At 44.1% G+C, this 20,851-nt stretch overlaps 1 protein-coding gene across 2 annotated transcripts in view; it reads right to left on the reverse strand.

Moving 5' to 3' along the window:
* Positions 1–19,603, reverse strand: part of CRY1 (cryptochrome circadian regulator 1) — a 59,184-nt gene extending 39,581 nt beyond the window's left edge. For both annotated transcript variants that reach the window (XM_055118517.1, XM_055118515.1), the window contains exon 1: positions 19,444–19,603. In XM_055118517.1, the coding sequence (XP_054974492.1) occupies positions 19,444–19,601 (158 nt within the window). In that variant the 5' untranslated portion in view covers positions 19,602–19,603. The remainder of the gene's footprint in view (positions 1–19,443) is intronic.
* Between the last annotated feature and the right edge of the window lie 1,248 nt (positions 19,604–20,851).

The raw sequence follows: 20,851 nt of genomic DNA on the forward strand, positions 1-20,851 counted from the left end.
TAAGTTATATGATAATAATGAACTTAAAAGAACTGGTATCATTCGTATACCTCAAAAGTAAAAAAATTTGCCTAAACAATTTATGGGAAAATGAACACAATCTTGGAAAAGATCTACAATGGAATGATAACAAAGAAAATATCTTAAATTTGCAGAATGCAGAACAAAATGGAAATGTAGAGACATATATAATAAGTGCATGAAGACTTAAAACTAAGTCATAAAAATAGCAGAATAAAAAAATCTTAAAAAATTTAAAGGATAGGGACCACAGAGAGAGTACACAGTAGGTATGGCGCTTGCCTTGAATGTAGCCGACCCAGGTTCAATCCTTTGTCCTCTGTACCATATATGGTTCCCTGACCCTGCCAAGTGCGATCCCTGATCCCTGAGTGTAGAGCCAGGAGTTAAACCCTGAATATTGCTGGGTGTGACCTTCCCAACCTAAAAAAAAAAAAAGGGGAAAAAAAATTGAAAGGAAAGCTAAAGAGCAGGAATCAGTGAGGATAGAATATAAAATTCTTACACAAAAATTAGATAAAATGGGAGGTGGAAAAATAAATATTAAGAACAAAAAAATAAATAATCTCAGATGCTATAAGAATTCATAAGACCATGAAATGATACACACAATTCTATAAAAATAATTTTGAAAATCTAGGTTAAAATGGATAACTTCCTTCACACTGTAGCACTATCGTCCCATTGTTCATAGATTTGCTCGAGCAGGCACCAGTAACGTATCCATTGTGAAACTTGTTGCTACTGTTTTTGGCATATTGAATATGCCATGGGTAGCTTGCCAGGCTCTGCCGTATGGTGGGATACTCTTGGTAGCTTAAGGGACGAAGGTTTGGCTGTGTGCAAGGCAAACTCCCTACCCGTTGTACTATCGCTCCAGTCCACCAGGTAACTTCCTCAGTTAGATAAAAATGGATGAAGTCCTTACCAAAACTAATTCAAGAAAAAATTTAAACCTTAACAGATTCAAGCAAAAATGAATGTAAATTGTTTCCATAGCCACAAAACAAACTGAATCAGTAATCAAAATCTTATTAGGGAAATATAAGAACCAGTCAGATTTACAGATAAATTCTACCAAACATTAAAGTAATTAATGATTCTAATTTTATGTAAGATTCTAATCTTACACAGAAAGAACAGATAAAGATCCTCTTCAGCCACGTTTATGAAGTTAAATTTACCTTAACACCAAAATTAGATGAGGAGTATAAGAGTGAATTACAAGTTAATCTTATTTATAAGCATAACATATCAACAAACCAAATGTGGGCTGCAGAGATAATAAAGCAGGTAAGTGGCTTACCTGGAGGGCATCTGACCAGGTTCAACCCCCAGCACCACATATAGTCCCCTGAACACTGCAGGAGTAAGTCCTGAGCTTACTCTCCAAAAAAAACCCCCAAAAGTAGCAATATTATAAAGAAATTATGCTGGAGAGATAGTACAGTGGGTAGGGTGCCTGCTTTGCATGCAGCTGACCAGATTTGATCTCCAGTACCCCACATGGTTAACTGTCTGCCAATAGTAAGCCCTCAACACCATCAGGTGTGGTCCAAACCACACCCCCATTAAAAATAAAGTAAGGAAAATTCAACATCACGGTCACGTTGAGTTTAGCCTCACAGCTGATTCATCTAATAATCAAAAACTGGCTTAGAGAGTACAGGGGTCAAAAGCTTGGCTCATATGCTGCCAAGCTTGCTCAAATCCCAGATACTGCCTATGGTCTTCAGAGAAGTGAAGCAAACCCTGAACATATAGCCAGAAGTAGCCCTAGAGGACCACTTGTTGTGACCCCAAACCCTGCTCCCACCTCACCCAAAAACCACACACATAACATTTTGTGAATGTACACTACCTCCTTCATAGATAGAATAAAGGAGGAAAAAAATATGTCATTAGATGCAAAAAAGGTAACCACTAAAATGTGATTTCCATTTAGTCTCAACAACTAAGAAGTAAAATGTAATCCTCCTTATATGAAAAAGGGCACCCACAAAATTACTTCCCCAAAACATTGTGTTTAATGGTAAAGGTTGAAAGCACTTTTTAGGATTGGGAACTAGACCAGAATCTTACTGCCAACACACTCAATATAGCCTCATACTAATAGGCCTAACCAGTGCAGTAAAAAAAAGAACAAGAGATAAAAAATATATCATAGAAAGGAAGAAATTAAAAGTATGAGTATTTACACATATCAGTATTATCAATATAAAAACACATGCACAACATTAAATTAACACAGGTTAAATCGGTTCAAATCACCTTTGGAATCAATTTACACTAATGCAACTTAAGTAACATGCCTTTCATCTCAAAAATCACACAAAGCTATTTATAACCTAGAACTCTTATTCCTTGTATAATTTTAGAAACAACTACACTGTGAGTCTACCAAGATAGGCCAAATTTAAGCATAAGATGTATTACTAGGCTTTAAAGGATTTACTTTCAACCAAATAAAATCTGTCCAGCATATGTTAAGAACCTTGATGACCCAGATCAACATGTAATGTTTGTCTATAGTCTAATAGTATCTACCTGAAATAGCTCTTTCAGATAAAGACAAGTTACTTGTCAATTATAGTTTAATAAAACTGAAAAGACAATACAATATCTATTTTCATTAGTGAAAATGACAAATGGTGAAAAATTGTTAATAAATCTATGAAGTAACAAATGTATGGCTCCAGGAAACACGACTAAAATGATGTGTGAGTGCCAAAGCCATCCTTGGTGAGCACCACCAAAGGTGCACAAACTGCAGGGAGCATGGCAGCCGAGTTTGTCAGATTCAAAGCCGGCTATGTGACCGCTGGGTGAACACCAATGGTGTGTGTGTAACCCTTAGTCACTGCAACATCAGTGAAGGGTGTGGGGAGGAGGAAATGTTAAAAAGAAAAGAAAAAAGAAAACGAAAAAGATCTTTCCCATGCTGACATTACTAAAAAAGGTGATCATCATAAAATAAGCAATCTATACAGGACAAATTTACTAACAATCCTATTGACACTGGGCAAAGAAGGGAGCAAAATCAAGCTACTTGTATTCTAAAGTGTGTATGTTGGTTGATGATAGTGGGGGATCATATAGAGTGCTGGAAATCAATTCCAGGTGTGCCCTTGTGCAAGGCAAATGCCCTACCCTGTAGTACCCACTGTAGTATGGCTCCAGCCACAAATAAATCACTTTTAAAAACAAAAGAAAATGGGATAATGGAAAGAAATAGGAGGTTCTTCAGGGGAAGAATGAGCAAGAATAGAGAAATGGTAAGAACTGGTGGGCTGTGAATAGAAATCCAAGAGGTATATAGTAAAGGAAGTGGGATTACTAAATCTGGAACCCAAAGTGGAAGTACGGGCTGAAGAAGTAATCAGAACATAGGTGGGTTACTAATGAGGGCTAGAGAGACAGTATGTGGGTAAAGAGCTTACCTTGAACGTGGCCAGCCCTGGTTTAATTCCCAGCACCCAGAAGGTTCCCTGATCCCCACAGGAGTGATTCCAAAGTAGAGTCAGGAGTAAACCCTGAGTATCACTAGGTGTAGCCCCAAAACAAAAGCAAAAAATAATAATGTAAAGAAATATTCTCCATTTTTGAATGAACTGAAGGAATGACAGAGGACACAAAAAATGCTGGAGAGAAGAACAAAAAAGGCATGATTCCCTGAGCACAGAGCCAGGAGTAAGCCATCGCACACTGCCATGTATAACCCAAAAGTCAAAAAATAAATAAACAATAAATGAGTTAATTTTTATTTTTTTTAAATTGGGAGGGGCTGGCTAGAGAGACAGTACAGCAGGTAGAGCACCTGCCTTGCATGCAGCAACCTGGGACTAATCCCAGCCCTGCATCTGGTCCCCTCAACACTCATTACCAAGAGTGATGTCTGAGCATAGAGCCTGAAGGAATCCCCAAGCACTGCCAGGTGTGCCCCCAAAATAACAAAAAAAGAATAGGGTGGAGTGATAGTACAGCAGGTAGGGCATTTGCCTTACATGCAGCTGACCTAGGCTTAATCCCCAGCCTCCCATATGGTCTCCTTAGCACCACTAGGAGTATATTCCTGAGTGCAGAGTTAGGAGTAACCCCTAAGTACTATGGGGTGTGACCCCAAAACAAAACAACAACAAAAATTTCCCCTTCCCTTCATTTGTTGTTGTGATGACTAGGGGTGGGGGCTGGGGGAAGTCAAACACATGTCAGGTTTAGAATAAATACATTATGGCTCTCACATATAAAACACATGGACCAGGAAGATAACTGAAAGGTTTTTTTATGCCCTGTACTGCACAGATACTTCTCTAAGTACCAACAAGAATGACCCCTAAGCACTAAGCAGGAAATAGCAGTCCTGAAGCAGCACTGGGTATGGTCCATAAACAAAAATTAAAAAAAAAAAAACATCTAACTAAACCTTGATTTATAAGTATATTTCTCCAATAAGAAGATCCAGAGGTTCTGCAGAACAGTGACTGTATCTAAGGGCTGAGCAAAAAAATGCCAAATGAGCTGGTGTCAGAAAAAAAAAAGCAGGACCAGAGTGATAGTATATCAGGTAGGTAGAGTGCTTGCCTTGCATATGGCTGACCAGAGTTCGATCCCCAGCATCTCTGAATGAAGAGCCTGAGCACTGCCAGGTGTGGCCCCATAAAGGAAGCATTCTTGACAAATAAGATGGGTGTACACTGGAAACAGGATGAATGCCCAAGTCAGAATAACAAAGAAATAAACACCCCCCCACACACAAAGAATAAATGTTCATACTTTTAAAAAAAATCACTGAATAATTATATGGGGGAGGACAGAACACTTTTCATTGAAAAGAATACCAACTAAGGGCTGGAGAGAGAGCTCAATAGGCTGAGCACATGTTGTGCAAGCAGGAGGCCTAGGCTTAATCTCCAGCACCACATGGTTCCCTGCCCTACCAGGAGCTACCCCCAGGTACTGAGCCAGGAGTAGCTTCTGAGCACTACTGGGTGTGGCACCAAATCAAACAAAGAAGAATAAAGTTTCATAGATCATCTGGTATAAAATTACTATAATAGAAGTACATGTAATGTATGCTACTCTTATTTCAAAAAATCTCATCTTAGCATCTGTAATCTAAGCCTCCTACTAATTCCTTTGTCTATTTTTAGAGAGCATTGCTTTGTGTCGTCAAAAGGATGGAAAAAATCAGGTAAGAGATCTATCTGGGGACCTTAGGGGATTTAAATGGAATAAAATGAAAATGTTAAATATTTTTAAAAAGCAAACTATCTTAAAGAGCTATATATAGTTATTTTCTATATTAAGAGAGTCAAAGAGTATCTCTTAAAAGAATTTAACCAAAATGTTAAAATGCATTCTGATTTTTTTTCTCATCTCTGACTTAAATTATAGTTATCAAAAGTTGCCAGAGATCTTTTTCAATGTAAGCAATTAATAATACACACCCCAAAACTCTGGAGCGATAGCACAGCGGGTAGGGCGTTTGCCTTGCACTCGGCCGACACGGGTTTGATTCCTCTGTCCCTCTCAGAGAGCCCAGCAAGCTACCGAGAGTATTCCACCCACAGGGCAGAGCCTGGAGCCTGGCAAGCTCTCTGTGGCATATTCAATATGCCAAAAACTGTACCAACAAGTCTCACAATGGAGATGTTACTGGTGCCTGCTCGAGAAAATCGATGAACAATGGAACTACAGTATGAAACCACTGAAAAAACCAAAAGAAAAAAGAAAGAAGTCAAAGTCACAGATGATGAACCACAATATTCTAATATAGATTTGTGACCCAAATAGCAGTACTTACTGTCATTGTATTCGCTTGAACAATGCTACATAATCATTAATCTGACAAATATTTGATAACATTATATATTAATAACATAATTTGACTTATTTTAAAAAGAAGTGCAGTGCTACATTATTTGGGGCTGAAGAGATTGTACAGCAGGTAGAGTACTTGCCTTGCATATAGCCAACCCAGGATTTGATTACTGTATCATTAAATTCTGTTAAAATAGTGTCTAAAATAATAATTATTTTTTTATTTTTGCTTTTTGGGGTCATACCCAGTGATGCTCAGGAGTTACTCCTGGCTCTGCACTCAGGAATTACTCCTGGAGGGGCTTGGGGGATCATATGAGATGGTGGGGATTGAGCCCGGGTCAGTTGCGTGCAAGGCAAATGCCCTACCAGCTGTACTATTGCTCCAGGCCCTAAAATAATTATTTTGTTGAGAATTTTTTAATTTTGTTCAAAGATATTAAGCTATAATTTTGTTTGTTTGGTGATGCTTTTATCAGGATGACAGCTTTGTAAAATGAGTTGAGGAATGTTTCCTCTTTAATTTTTTTTTAACAGTTTGAAAATGATACTTACTAAATCTTCTATGATCACCTGTTTGAATTTACCAAGTGGTGCTTAGGGGGTTATGGGCCACTCCTGTGAATAGGCCTTATGGTTGCCACATGCAAGGCAAACACTCTAGCTGCTGTACTATCTCTTCACCCCTGTATTGGTTTTCTTTAGTGGTACACTAAATTCATTAAAAAAAATTTTTATGTTTATTTTCTATAACTTTGTGCTTTGGGTTACCATAAGATTCAGGTCTAACTATCCAGGTGTATGACATTGGTTTGCTTTAGTAGTTAGGATTTTTCTGTGTTTGCTTGATTTTTGGTTGATTTTTGGTTTTGTTCTACACCCAGCAATGCTCAGGGCTTACTCTCAACTCTATACTCAAGAATCACTTTTGGGGGCTGGAGTGATAGCACAGGGGGTAGGGTGTATGCCTTGCACGTGGCTGACCTGGTTTCGAATCCCAGCATCCCATATGGTCCCCTGAGCACTGCCAGGAGTAATTCCTAAGTGTAGAACCAGGAATAACCCCTGTGCATCGCAGGGTGTGACCCAAAAAGCAAAAAAAAAAAAAAAAAATCACTCTTGGGGTGCTTGGGGCACCACCAGGATACTGGGGAATCTAACCTGGTGGGCCTCATACATTACCCACTATACTATCTCTACTGTCCTCATACCACTTAGATTTCCATAACTTCCATAAAATACTCCATAACTTTACATTTTTGTGCTCTCCATACTTTATATTTTAATGTCTCATTTTGAACCTTTATCATGTATCAAGCCCGAGAGGCAGAGCCTGGCAAGCTACCCGTGGCGTATTGGATATGCCAAAAACAGTAACAATTAGTCTCACAATGAGAGACGTTACTGGTGCCCGCTCGAACAAATCATGTATCACTTAATTGTGACCTTAGTCAATTTTATACATCTTTTAACCTTTATAAATAATTATCTCACTACTTTTATATATATTTTTCCCAGTGACACCTTTAAATGGCATGCTTTTTTGTTTTGGTTTTGGGTTTGGGGCCGCACACAACTGTGCTCACTCAAGGCTTATTCCTGGCTCTGTTCTCAAGTGCCCAGGGTACCATATAGTGTGCCAGAGATGAAATCTGGGTGGGCCTCATATTAGGTAACTGCTTAACCCCTGAACTATCTCTTTGGCCCAAATGCTCTCTTGATACTAGTACTACTTATTTCCAGTTTACATAAATTACTAACATTTCTTGCTAGTCAGTTTAGCCATAATAAATTTCTTGAATTTTTTGCTTATTTTTCCCCCCATTTATTGAGCCATATCTGGTGGTGCTCAGGGCTTATGCCCAACTCCTGGTGGGCTCAGGGTACCATATGGAGTGTCAGGGATCAAATCTGGGTCACCCACATGTAAGGTAAAGGCCCTATGTACTACCACTCTTGCCCCCTAACTTTTGTTTAATCTTAATCTTAATCTTAACCACCACTTCAATTCTGGATGTTAATTTTGTCAGGTAGAAAATTTTTGGTGGAAAGCTCTTTTTACTTCAATATTTTGAACATTTAAGTCTTACATGCTCTTCTGGCTTCTGTTTGAACTCTTTTGCTTTGGGTTACCATAAGATTTGGGTATAACTTCCCAGGTGTATGACATTTTGTTTTGGTTTAATAGCTAGATTTACTGTTATTGGAGTGACAGTACAGTGGGTAGGGCTCTTGGACATGGCTCACCAATCTTGGATCCCCGACACCACAGATGGCCCCCCAGACAGCCAGCGTGATCCCTGAACACACAGTGAGGAGTAAGCCCTGGGCAGTGCCAGCTGTGTTTCAACTCTCTCTCTCTCTCTCTCTCTCTCTCTCTCTCTCTCTCTCTCTCTCTCTCTCTCTCTCTCTCTCTCTCTCTCTCTCACACACACACACACACACACACATACACACACAGGAAAAGCTGTTTTTGGGAAGGGAGCAATAATCCAAAGGACTGAGTACATGCAAAGCACTCACGAGGCCTAGGTTCAATTCTCAGTACTACATGGTTCTCTGCTGGGAGTGACTCCCAAACACCGGGCTGGGAGTAGCCCCTGAGCAACCTGGCTGCAGCCCAAAAGAAAATATTTACAAAGCTGTTTTACTTAAAACTAAATGCTTCCAAAATTATTTTTATTTTTTGGTGACTCACCATAGGGGTTAAGGAGATAGTACAATGGATAGGATGCTTGACTGGCACATAGCCAATGTGTGTTCCATCCCCAGCATCCTATATGATTCCCCAAGCCTGCAAGGAATGATCCCTGAGTGCAGCACCAGAAATAACCCCTGAGGACTGTCAAGTGTGGTTCCAAAGCGGGCCCCCCCCCGCAAGAAAAACCCCCAAAACAAGAAAAAGGGCTTGTTTGGGGTTTTATTTGTTTTGGATCACCTAGAAGTTTCTATGTCATCTAAGTGGGTAACACAGTTACAACAAATTAGAAGAAATGCACTAAGGGCCAGAAAGACAGTATAGTGAATAATGTGTTTGCCTTGCACGAAGCTGACCAGGTTTGATCCTTAGTGCCTAAGGGGTCCCCCCAAGCCTGCCAGGAATGACCCCTTAGCACAAAGCCCAGAATAAGCCCTGAGCATTACTGGGTGCCCAGAAACAAAAAGTAGGTAAGAAATGTACTAAAAGAATTCTGTACTCATGTACTTCACAAGATCCTTAAGGTCACAAGACCTTAAGGACACAACGTTGACCTTTTAGTCAACGTTTAAGAAGATTATAGGCAATATCAGCTATGGGTATAATTTATGCTTGCAAGCCAGTATAAAAATTTAACAGCAAAGTCAGCAAAATACCCATTTATATATTCAACCCACACTTACATATTATTGACTAACCATACTGTGCCGGACATTGTTTAAGTTCTCTCAAACTATTTTAAATTTTGTTTTGTTTTGGGGTTGCTGGGCCACACTTAGAAGTGGCTCAGGAGCAATTCCTGAATCTGTGCACAGAAGTGATCTTTGGTGGTACTTGGGGGACTATAGGTGATGCCAGGGGTCAAACCAAAGCCTGTTTGCAACAGGTTTTCCTCCTGTACCATGTCTCCAGCCCAGAATTTTGTTGAAATGCTCAAGATGCTTTATAGTCTTAATAAGTGCTGAATAACTCCAAAGAGCTTTGCCTTTTATATACTGTATCAATCAAAATTTACTTTGTGAGAAATTAAAAACTAAAAATATTTTTTATTTTGGGGCCACACCTGGCAATGCTCAGGGGTTACTCCTGGCTCTGCATTCAGAAATCACTCTTGGCGGTATTCAGGGGACCATATGGGACTATATGCTTCAGATCAAACCCATGTCGGCCCTGTGCAAGATAAGTGCCTTACTTGCTGTACAATTTCTCCAACCACAAAACTAAAAATAATTTAAAGCAGCTGAGCAACATCCCTGGCTCTTCTGGGGACTTGGATCAAACTTGGGGCTCCCACATACAAAGCATACACGCCAATCCTTTTGAGCTATCCTCCTGGCCCTATGAGAGTTATTTTAAATGAAAAGCAGTAATAATTGTTGTAGTATTAGATGTGGATAGAGAGGGTTGAGAGAACATAGGTGTACAGGGGTTAAGGAGCTTGTCTTGCACGTGGCTGACCCTGGTTCAAACCCTGGCACAAAATATGGTCCCCTGAGCACCACCAGCTATGGCCTAAACACCCTATCCCCTAGGGAAAAAAAAAAAAGAGATGAATAGTCTCTTATCATTTGTGAGTCCTTGGGTGTAATCCACAGCACCATAGGGAAAATAAGAAAAATAAAGATAATGGATGGCTCCTAAATTTTTATACAGCAACAAAATGAGTATTACCACCTTATTATGATATAAACAACTCTTTGTCTCCTCTTCTTCCCCCAGAGTGATCTTTCTCTTGTGCCCCCATGATTCTTTGCATAATTCTACAAAGATTCATTTAAGCATTTTAAACTAGTTGTTTTTTCATCATCATCATCATCATCCCATTGATCGTCGAATTTCTCGAGCGGTCTCAGTAACATCTCCATTCGTTCTAGCCCTGAGATTTTAGAAGCCTCTCTTTACTCATCCTTGCCAATGGTGCCCTTGGCTCTTTATTAGACGCTCTTTCAGGGTCAGGGGGATGAGACCCCTCATTGTTACTGGTTTTGGCATATGAATACACCATGGGGAGTTTGCAAGGCTCTCCCATGTAGGCAGGAAACTCTCGGTAGCTTGCCAGGCTCTCCCAGAGGGAGAACTAGGCCATAAGATGTCATATAGCCACAAAATGGCCTCGTGCTTCCAGGAGCTTGGTTTGAAGTCTCTGGATGTTGGCTGTTGGTGGGATTACAACAACGGCACTGGGAGCAGTCCCTGGGTGTGACCGCCTAGCTATTGGAAAATGGGGGGTCTGGGCGGAAGACTTGGCCCAGTCCCAATTCAAGCAGGCTTGGAGGTCACAGCCCCGGATCCCACACACCTGAGTTCCTCTGCCGGTTCCTTCATGCATGAAGCTCATCCAAACCTATGGAGAGGGGCCTTGAGCATGGCTGTGGCTAGGCTCCCGAGGTCTTCAGTCGCTGGAGCTCTGCTCGGGGCGGGGAGGGAAACTGAAGCCCAGCCCCTCCGAGGGGCCCTGGGGAAGACAGCCAGGTGCCAGGTCAAGAGACTCTGTTATTTTTTCATGTTATAAAAGATTCCTTGTTGATATTTTGGTGTTTTTTTTGAGGGGGGCCACACCTGGCCCAGGGTGTGGCCCCCAAATACTCAGGGGTTACTCCTGGCTCTGCACTCAGGAATCACTCCTGGGGGTGCTCTGGGGACTATATGGAATACTAGAGACCATATGTGTTGAGGATTTAAACCTAGGTTGGCTGTGTGTACAGCAAGCACCCTACCTACTGTACTATCTCTATGGCCGAAGTGGTATAAAAGCTTTCTTATGAACAGAAACCGTAACTTGAAAAGTACCTTGACAATAACAAGCGCTTATATTTCATGAATAAATAAATTGAATGGAGAGGACTAATTTGACCCAGTAGATCCAAATGTCACTCAGTAAGAAAGTAGTGGTTAAAATCTGGGGTTCAGGACAACCAGGTCATCTAAACTCTTCTGTCATTCAAAGAACTTATTCAGAATGTCTCACCTTATTTACGTAGTATTTTATTTTCTACTTATCATCCTATGCATAAATCCACTATCCACAGTCTTGATTGTCTGAAGTTTGGTGATCTGCCCCAAATTCACTTTTCCCCAGCTTGTCCAGAATGGATGAATGCAAGTTCATCTTGCCTTTTCCATAAAAACCTTCTTCAGTTCCTCTCTTCTATATACCATTCACACACTTTAAATAACACCTTATATAATCTTAAGTCTTTCCTTGTATCTACATCTAAGCAGCTTTCTCAGTTTATCAAAGGCTTTTTTTTAACAGATAAAAGAATAATTTTCAAATGTAAGATCAGAACTATCGTGCAAATATGAAATAAATTTGGCAAAGATTTTATTTAATTCAGTGAATGAAGAAACCAGTAAGTTTTTAATACTGGTTCCAGTGAAAATCTGGCTTAAATAGATCTATTGTGACTCTAAAAAAATCCATTTTTATGGCATCAAGAATAATTTTATTGACATGAGTCAGGAGACAGTTGTTTTGTTATCAAAATTGCTACAATTAACTGTTAGCCCTTTTTACAGAAGTGTAAAACAATCTAGTCAATCAAAGACAAAGGTGCACATCCTAAATCAGAATAATGTGACTCCTGAAAGAACCTCTAGAGGAGTAATTCTCCAAGTTGACTGCATTGTCACCTAAACAGACTTAAACCACTACAGCCTGTGTCTCACTCTGATGATTCTAACATCATTGGTATGATTGTGGTTTGGTTTTGAACACATTATTAGGTATATGAGAAAGACATGAAGGATTTTTAAAGCTCTCCAGATGACTCAAGTAAAAAAAAAAATTCAGAGAGGTGGAGAAATAGTACAGTGGTTAGAGCACTTGTTGACCCCAGTTTGATCCTCAGCATCCCATATGGTCAACCAGTAGTGACCTCTAAGCACACAGCTGGATATGGGTAAAAATGCCCCGTGGCCGCCAGCCTCCTCCCAACCCCCTGAAATAAGTTTGAGAACCTCTGCTCTAGGTAACATCTAGCATTTCAGACTGCAGTGATTTCTTTTGTTCATTTCCAATCTTGAAAAAATTTCCCCACACAATACTAAAACTCATTCTGTCTTCTTTAGCAAATGAGGAAAATTATTGCCACCTCTGGTTTCCACAGCATTTCCCTGGTTCCTCTTCTCCCTCTCTGATTTTACCTAGTCTCCTTCCCTTGTTCCTATTCATCTTACACTATTCACCAAGGGGTGTTATTCTATTCCATATCGTCCATAATGTTTCACTTATTCTCTAAGAATTACTTCCATATCTGTAGCTCTAATGTCCACAGTCCCCCAACCTTACATTATATTCTCCATTTGCCATGCTGAAAACTTAGTAGAACCTCACATTCATCAATGACCTAAACTTAATTCACTTTGCTTTGCTTAAATGTGGTCTATTCCTGTGCCCTCTAACTCAGTTAAGGGCTAACTTTAACAACACAAAACATACAAATCTTATAGTTTACTCTTTTCCTTGAAGCTGCCTTTTCCAGCCACTTAAAAGCTTTTTTTTTTTTTCCTTTTGCTTCTTGGGTCATACCCAGCAACGCCCAGGGGGTTACTCCTGCTCTGCACTCAGGAATCACTCATGGTAGTGCTCAGTGGACTCATGGATGCTGGGGATTGAACCCGGATCAGCTGCAAGCAAGGAAAATGTCCTACCCTCTGTACTATGGCTCCCGCCCCAAAAGTTTATTTTTGTTTTATATACATTGGCAAGCCAGGAATTGAATCCAGGGCCTCACATATACAAGACAGGTAATATACCCCTTAATCACATCCATCTCCCATTTAAGCTTTCTTGACTACACCTCCACAACCATTTTCTTGCATCTTGCCCTTTCCTATAGCCTTTATTTATTTATTTTTTGGGGGGGTGTGGGTAGAGAGAATACCTCAAGGAGCTCAGGGCTTATTCTTAGCTCTGCAGTCAAGGATCTCTCCTGGCAGGCTCAGAGGACTATATATGGTCCCGAAGATTGAGGACGGGTGGATCGCATGCAAGCAAGCACCCTACCCGCTATACAGTCTCTCCAGCCCAGCCTTTTTCTTTAAACCTCTATTTTTCTTTGATCAACTGTCAATAAAACTCCACACTGTTACAGTGTCTCTTTTATCATTCACTCAGATGCCACTGTTATTTTCTCAGTCAGGGGTCAAAGTTTTTTTTTTATTTGGTCTCATTTTCTGGGTTGTTACATAACAGGCATCTGTTGTTTTGGGGTATCCACTTTCTTCCTCCTTATTCTATTTCAGTTGAACTGATTCTGCCTGTAGACAATGAGGCTCACAATAATTGATTCAGATATTGGTCCCAACAGAGACATTGAAGTGCCACAATCTTGCCAACTTCTGGGGCACAGACATATGCTTTCCACTTCTGTAATTGCTATTGTTATTGCTAGATCTTACCACCAAAGGTCAGCCTTATAAGAAGTCAACACAGAATACATTTGGACATTCAAAGACAGAAGTTTGGCCCTGTAGAAATCTTCTGAGCCTCAGAATCAACACACGTCTGAAGACAATTTCCCTTAAATTGTCCAATTATACCTCTCAATAACTTTGTTTATGCTTGACTGAGCCAAGCAACCAACTAGAGCATATCTCAACAGGTGACGAATCACATAAATGGAGATGGGGGAGGGGGAAAGGCTTGAAACTAGTGAGCCAGTCAATAGGATGGGGGTAGAGAGGGAGCCCAGGAAGTAAACTAGGTTGAGAAACAAGTAGAATAAAGGTACTCAAACTTTCTGTATCTGATCACCTGGAGAGCTTTTCAATTCCTAATGGGAGGTGCCAGGAGCTAGATTCAGTAAGCTGGAAGCATGCTCTGAAAGCAGGTAGTCCAGGTTTGATTCCAAGTTCTACATGTTCTCCTAAGCACCAAGACAAATGACATTCTGAGCAAAATAAATAGTCCTCAGCATCGCAGTGTGGTCTAAAACACACACACACACACACACACACACACACACACACACACACACACACACACACACACACACACACTCCTAATATCTTTCTAATATTCCTAAGAATGTTAGAAAGAGAACCAGACCACGGACCATGACAATAACATCAGAATAATCTGAAGGTAGGATTTTGGATTCAGTATTTTTAAAATCTGTTTGGGTGATTCCAGTGTGCAATCAGCTTTGAGAATCCCTAAACCATAGTTAATCCAAAACCAGTGCTAAATAGCTCCTCTCTTCTGCCCCACTTTAATTCCTCAGCCTGGAATCCCCTAACTCTATTCTCTGTATTAAGATCCATCTCATACTTCAACAACCACTTCAAATGTTTCTGTGAAGTAAATCACCCAAGGCTGGAAAACAAATGGAGAGGGCCAGAGACAGCAGAGATGAAGGTACTCACACCGCACACAGCCTTGGCTGTGACAATGGTCTGAATCCCAATACTGCTAGGTGTGGCCCCAGAGTACTGCTGGGTATGGCACCATACCAAGGAGAAATAAGTGAAGAGCCATATCATACAGGGATTTATCTTTACTTTTGTAACATGAGAGCTACACCCAGTGGTGCTTGTGAGTTACACCAAGGCCACACAGGGCAGTGTTAGAGGTGGGGAAGGTGTCATGATGTGGTGCTGAAGAGCAATCCCAGGGCCTGGAAAGGCATATGCTCATACAAGTAACATCCTAAGTAAGGATTTGAAACCATGCTTAGAGTCTCTGAACTCTTTTTGGAGGGCGAGATTGACCGTCAGGTAGTGTGCCCAGAGCACCGAGGTCTCTCCCAGCGACACTGTGTGGTCCTAATAGCTCTGGGTTCTATCCAGTAATGTGGTATGCAGGACCAAGTGATGCCAGGAATAAACTATCTCTTCAGATCTTGAACTTTATTTAGTCTAGGGGAAAACAAAAGTCACCAAAGGATACCAAAGAGTAAATAACAGGATCAAATTTGTGATTTTCAAAGATTACTCTGGTTTCTATAATTAGAGATGAGCAAGGGCAACAGTTATTTTTGTAACCTACTACTCAAGTACCCTAGGCAAAAAAAAAAAAAAAAAAGTGGCGTGAGCTAAACGGCAATGGAAATTTTAAAAATTGTATTAATTTTAAAATTTCCCTGTGAATAAAGAAAGAATCTATTGACTACCATTTTACACACAAAACATAAATAAAGTTATCTGCACAGTTAGGATTCAAAAATTTGTTGAATAAATTAATGTATGACTCATAATCTAAGCTGTCTGAGGAACTGGGAAAATGGTGAGTTATTATGGAAAGAAGAAACAGGGAAAGTAAGGTTTTACAAAAATTTTCAGAAAGAGGTAAAAGAAAAGATGAACTTGATTTTATTTCATTATTTTTGACTGCTTTTGTGCCATACCTGGTGGCGCTCAGGGCTTACTCCTGGCACTGCTACCAGGGACAAAATGTAGTGCCAGTTCGGGCACATATAAGACAAGTTCCCTACCCACTGTACTATCTCTCCAGCTCTTGAATTCTATTTTTTTTTTCTTTTTGGGTCACCCCGGCAATGCACAGAAGTTACTCTTGGCTCATGCACTCAGGAATATGGGATGCTGGGAATCAAAACTGGATTAGCTTCGTGCAAGGCAAATGCCCTACCTGCTGTGCTATCCCTCCAGTCCTTGAATTCTATTTCAAATAGAAAGAAGGTACCATAATCTAAACAGCAGATCAATATATAGAGAACCAACATATAACAGACATATATCTGGGGATGAATATTATCTACAAACCAATCAATCACTCTCCAAATTCTTCTTTCTTTTTTCCCTGTGCTCCCCTCTTCTTGGATCTCTGTCCTGCACTGTTGATATAGTTAACTGTCTGCCTGCTACTTAAATGTGTCAGAAACATCTCAAACTTACCCAAGGTCAAAAGTACATTCCAAAACAAAGATATAGCAAAAAAAACTAAGAACAAGTTTTGCATACAGAAGCACTCGTTTGATATCTAACATTGCATGTATCCAAACACCACCTGTAGTGACCTTTGAGAACCAATTTCAGAGCAATCCCGAGCACTGCTAGATGGTACCAAAAATAGGGAACAAATAAACTTCAACCACACTCCTAATATCTCCTCTGACTTAATTTTCTTTTTATCCCCCATTTTTTTTGGGGGGGTCCCACCCAATGGTGCTTGGGAACTACTCCCAGCTTTGTACTTGGATGTCACTTCCATCAGTATTCAGGGGACCATGTGGTGCCAGGGTTTGAACATGGACCTCCCACTATGCAAAACATGTATTCAGTCCTCTGAGCGCTCTCTCGCGCTCTCTCTCTCTCTCTTCTCTCTCTCTCTCTCTCTCTCTCTCTCTCTCTCTCTCACAAAGCTGAATTCACTTTCTTAGTAAAATAGCACAGGTCTATTTCACTAGTTGCTCAAGCACTGTAGCACTGTCTTCCTGTTGTTCACTGATTTGCTCGAGCAGGCACCAGTAACGTCTGTCTCCACTGTGAGACTTGTTACAGTTTTTGGCATAAAGAATACGCCACGGGAAGCTTGCCAGGCTCTGCCGTACAGGCGAGGTACTCTTGGTAGCTTGCCGGGCTCTCCGAGAGGGATGGAAGAATCAAACCCGGGTCAGCTGCATGCAAGGCAAATGCCCTATCACTCCAAAAAAATTTAAATCATTCCTAATTCCTCCTTTCCAAAAAATATCTAATTGGCCAACAAATACTGATGATTATACCCTCTAAGTAAATTCAGCATCTTGACTACTTCTCACCTGCCCACCACTATCACATGTGGTACAAGTCATTATCCCCTCTTAGAGAAATGTGGTAACCTCCTAATTTTCCTGCTTCTTGTCCACCCCACCCTCCAACTTCATCTATTCTCAGAACCATAACCAGAGCAGCAACTGCACCGCAGTGCCTAGGATTGAACCATCTGGGCCAACTGGCTGAATATCACCAGACCCTTGCGTGGCCTCCAACGCTCAGAGTCCCCTGAGTGCTGCTTGTAAAGCTACCTTCCCCACTCCCCAATTAAAAAAATAATAATAATAGGAGCAAAGTTAAGTAAGATAACATTCCTGGGGCTCGAGCTCAAAGGGCTGAGGGCAGAGAACCTGGAGTAACTCTAAAGCACATCAGATATGGCCCCCAAACAAGGTCAGACAACATTTCTAATTTATTAACAGGCCTGCAATCGAACATCTCTGACTTCATCTCCTACTCTCCATCCCCCTCCCCCCATCACTTATTCTGTGTCAATCATGGGTTCCTCTGTAGTTTCCTCCAAAGATTAAGTATGTTTCCACCTCAAGGCCTTATCATCCCCCACACTACCTTTACCTGAATACTCTTCCCTTAGATACCCACAACCAATTACCTGCTTTGTTTGTTTCTTTTTCACTTTTTTGGTAACATCCGGTGATGCTCAGGGGTTACTTCTAACAGTGCACGGGTGGACCATGTGGGATGCTGGGGATAGAACCCTCGTGTGTCAGCCACATGCAAGGCAAATGCCGTACACTCTGCCGCCCCATTACCTGCTTCATCCCCTTGTTCAACTGCCATCTTCTGAGATTTTATTAATCCAGATTTGACATACAACTCTACTTCCACCTCACTGCCAGTGTTTTTTATTTTTCTTTTGAGGGAGGTGGTTTTTTGGGTCACACCCAGTGATATTCAGTGGCTATCCTGCCCTGCCTCCTCTCATTCTTTGGGAAATCACTATCCCCCAATGCTCATAAGGCCAGGCAATACAGTGGGATCCTGGTGTACAGAAAACAGTACATAACGAGCAAACACCCCAGCCCTTTGAGTTATCTCTGACATTTCCCCTTGTATTCTTTTCCCATCTGATTATGATTATTGCGGGGGGCGGGGGGGGCGGGTCTCAGCAGTGCTCAGGGCTTACTCCAGGCTCTGCACTCAAGGATCACTCCTGGGAGTGCTCAGAGGCCCATGTGTAGGGCTGGAGATCTAAATGGGGTCAGCTGCATGCAAGGCAAGCACCTGACCTAATGTCCTATCTCTCTGGTCCCTCCACACACACACACACACACACACACACACACACACACACACACACACACCCCTCCTTTCCCTACTCTCTTTTCCAGAGCATTTGCTCTGGCAAATACTATGTATTTTTAACGTTCTAGGACCTGGACAGCAGCTGATCAATAGCCCATCAAACAGAAGAAGCGCCCTCTTTCCAGCTTGGCCGGTTCCAGGAAAGATCAGGGGAAAAAAAGCAGAGAGCTCTAAGATTTCACCCAGTGCTCTGATCCCTAGAAGGATTACGACTTTGCCTAGAAAGAACAACTGTGCTTTGTCTAGTCAACCACAAGGAGGAGTTGAAGAGGGAAAGAGTAGAGCCAGGAGAAAAAGAAAAAAAAAAAAACTCAGCCTGTGCGAGTTCCCTTGCTCTTCCCACGGCCGCCTGCAGGCGGGACGAGCCCGGGTGGCTGTGGAGGCGGGCTGTCACTGAATGAATGATTTTCCTCCGAACGGAGTAAACTCAGACACACGGAAATCGCCGGCACGAAAAAGCCACGAGTCCCTCCGAAAGGAAAGAAAAGAGGGGGCCAAGGAAATCCATATCCACGGGACACGGAGGGCCTGGCAGGATGTTAACTTTCACTGCGCCGCAATCTAAAAAGAAAAAAGAAAAAAAAAACCCACAAAACTCCGGGGAGAAGTTCCCAGGGGCGCGCGCAGAGCCGCGTCCACGTCCACACCCGGCCCGGGAGCTCGGCGCTGGCCGGCGCCCTCGGGCCGGGCAACTCCTCAGTCCGTGCCCAGCGCCCCGGGCAGGGCACCCCCGAGGGCGGGCCCGTCCTCCCCCGCCAAGCCCGCCCCGACCCGGTGCCGAGTCCCACGCTCATTCGGACCCCGATCTGCCTGGCTCCCCGGGCGGGGGGTAAGGGCGGGGAGGGGAGCGGCCCGGGACTCACCGCCACCTGTTGATGCCCACGTTGGACGAGCCGGCGAACCAGGGGTCGAGGATGTAGACGCAGCGGATGGTGTCGGCGCCCTGGATGCACTCGCGGAGCGCGGGGTTGTCGTGCAGCCGCAGCCCCTTGCGGAACCAGTGCACCGCGTTCACCCCCATGTCAGGGGCGCTCAGCGGCCGCCCGCGGCGGCCCCCGTCGGCGGCCGGCGCGGGGCCGAGGCGGGCGGACGCGGGGCAGCGACGGGACGCGCGCGCGCCCCGGGGCGCGGGCCGATGAATGGAGACGGGCCGGCGGCGCGCCGGGTCCCGCGGGGACGCCCTTTAGGAGACGGCGCCCGCCACCGCCGCCGCCGCCGCCGCCAGACACATCCCTCGGCCGGGCTCGGAGCTCCAGGGAGCCGCGCCGCCACGCCGGCCCGAGAGCCGGCCCCGGCAGCCCGGGGAGAGTCGTCACGGAAACCTCGCCCCACCGAGGCGGCCCCCTGAGGAGGAGAAGCGCCCGCGCGCGCGAGGCCAGCCGCCCCGAGAGGCGGACGCGGGAGGACGCGGCCGCGCCGGGCGGAGCCGCCTTCTCGGGGGCCCCGGGAGCGGCGGCGGGACGCGGCACGCCGCGCCGAGGAGGGGCGTGGGCGGCGGGGGGGGTGTCGAGGCCGCTGGACGGTTGCCCGCCGGTGCCCGGTCCCGAAGCGGCCGGAGTGACTCCGCCGCCACCGCCGCCGCGTCAGCGGCCTCGGCGCCGCCCCTCGCTGCTCATTGGGCGGCGCGCTGCCCACGTGACGACCGGCACCTCACGTTTCTGAAGTGTGTTTACTACCGCGGCCCCGACTCGGGCGATCCCGGCCTCCCCGCGGCGCTTTTGAGCGGCGGCGGCCGCTCGCCGGGGCCGCCCGTCGCCGCCGGCCGCGAGGGCGCGTTCCCGGGGCCGGCGCCTTCCCGCGGGCGCTCGCCCCGGAGCACCCTCGCCGCCCGCAGGCCCCGCGTGAGGCAGGCTGGGCCCCGCCCTCGGGGGCAGGGGGCGGCTCCCATTGGCTCGGGCTCCCCGAGACCCGGATGAGCACGGGGCTGCGGGGAGCTCACGAGCGCGCGCCTCGCTGGAGTAGGCGCGCGTGCGCGCTCGCGGCGCCCTCGCCGGTAGGGGGGGCTGCTGCGAGAGGGTCGGAACGCGCTCGGGGTTCCTCAGGTGGGTGTGGCCCTCTCCTGGAACCGGGGAAGGATTGAATGGGATGAGTGGACTCATCCCCGCCGCAGAGAGTTCGGAGCCCAAACCACGTGCTTCCATCACACCCTCCTTTGGCCAGAGCACCCTACTTCGTAGTGAGCGGGCTGGTGGTCCTCCCGTTCCGGGGGACCCTCGGCTGTGCTCTGCTGAGGAGAGGTCATTCACGGACAGTATTAATTCCTTAAAGCCA

The sequence above is a fragment of the Sorex araneus genome, chromosome 10 (assembly GCF_027595985.1).
Source record: "Sorex araneus isolate mSorAra2 chromosome 10, mSorAra2.pri, whole genome shotgun sequence".
NCBI lineage: Eukaryota > Metazoa > Chordata > Mammalia > Eulipotyphla > Soricidae > Sorex > Sorex araneus.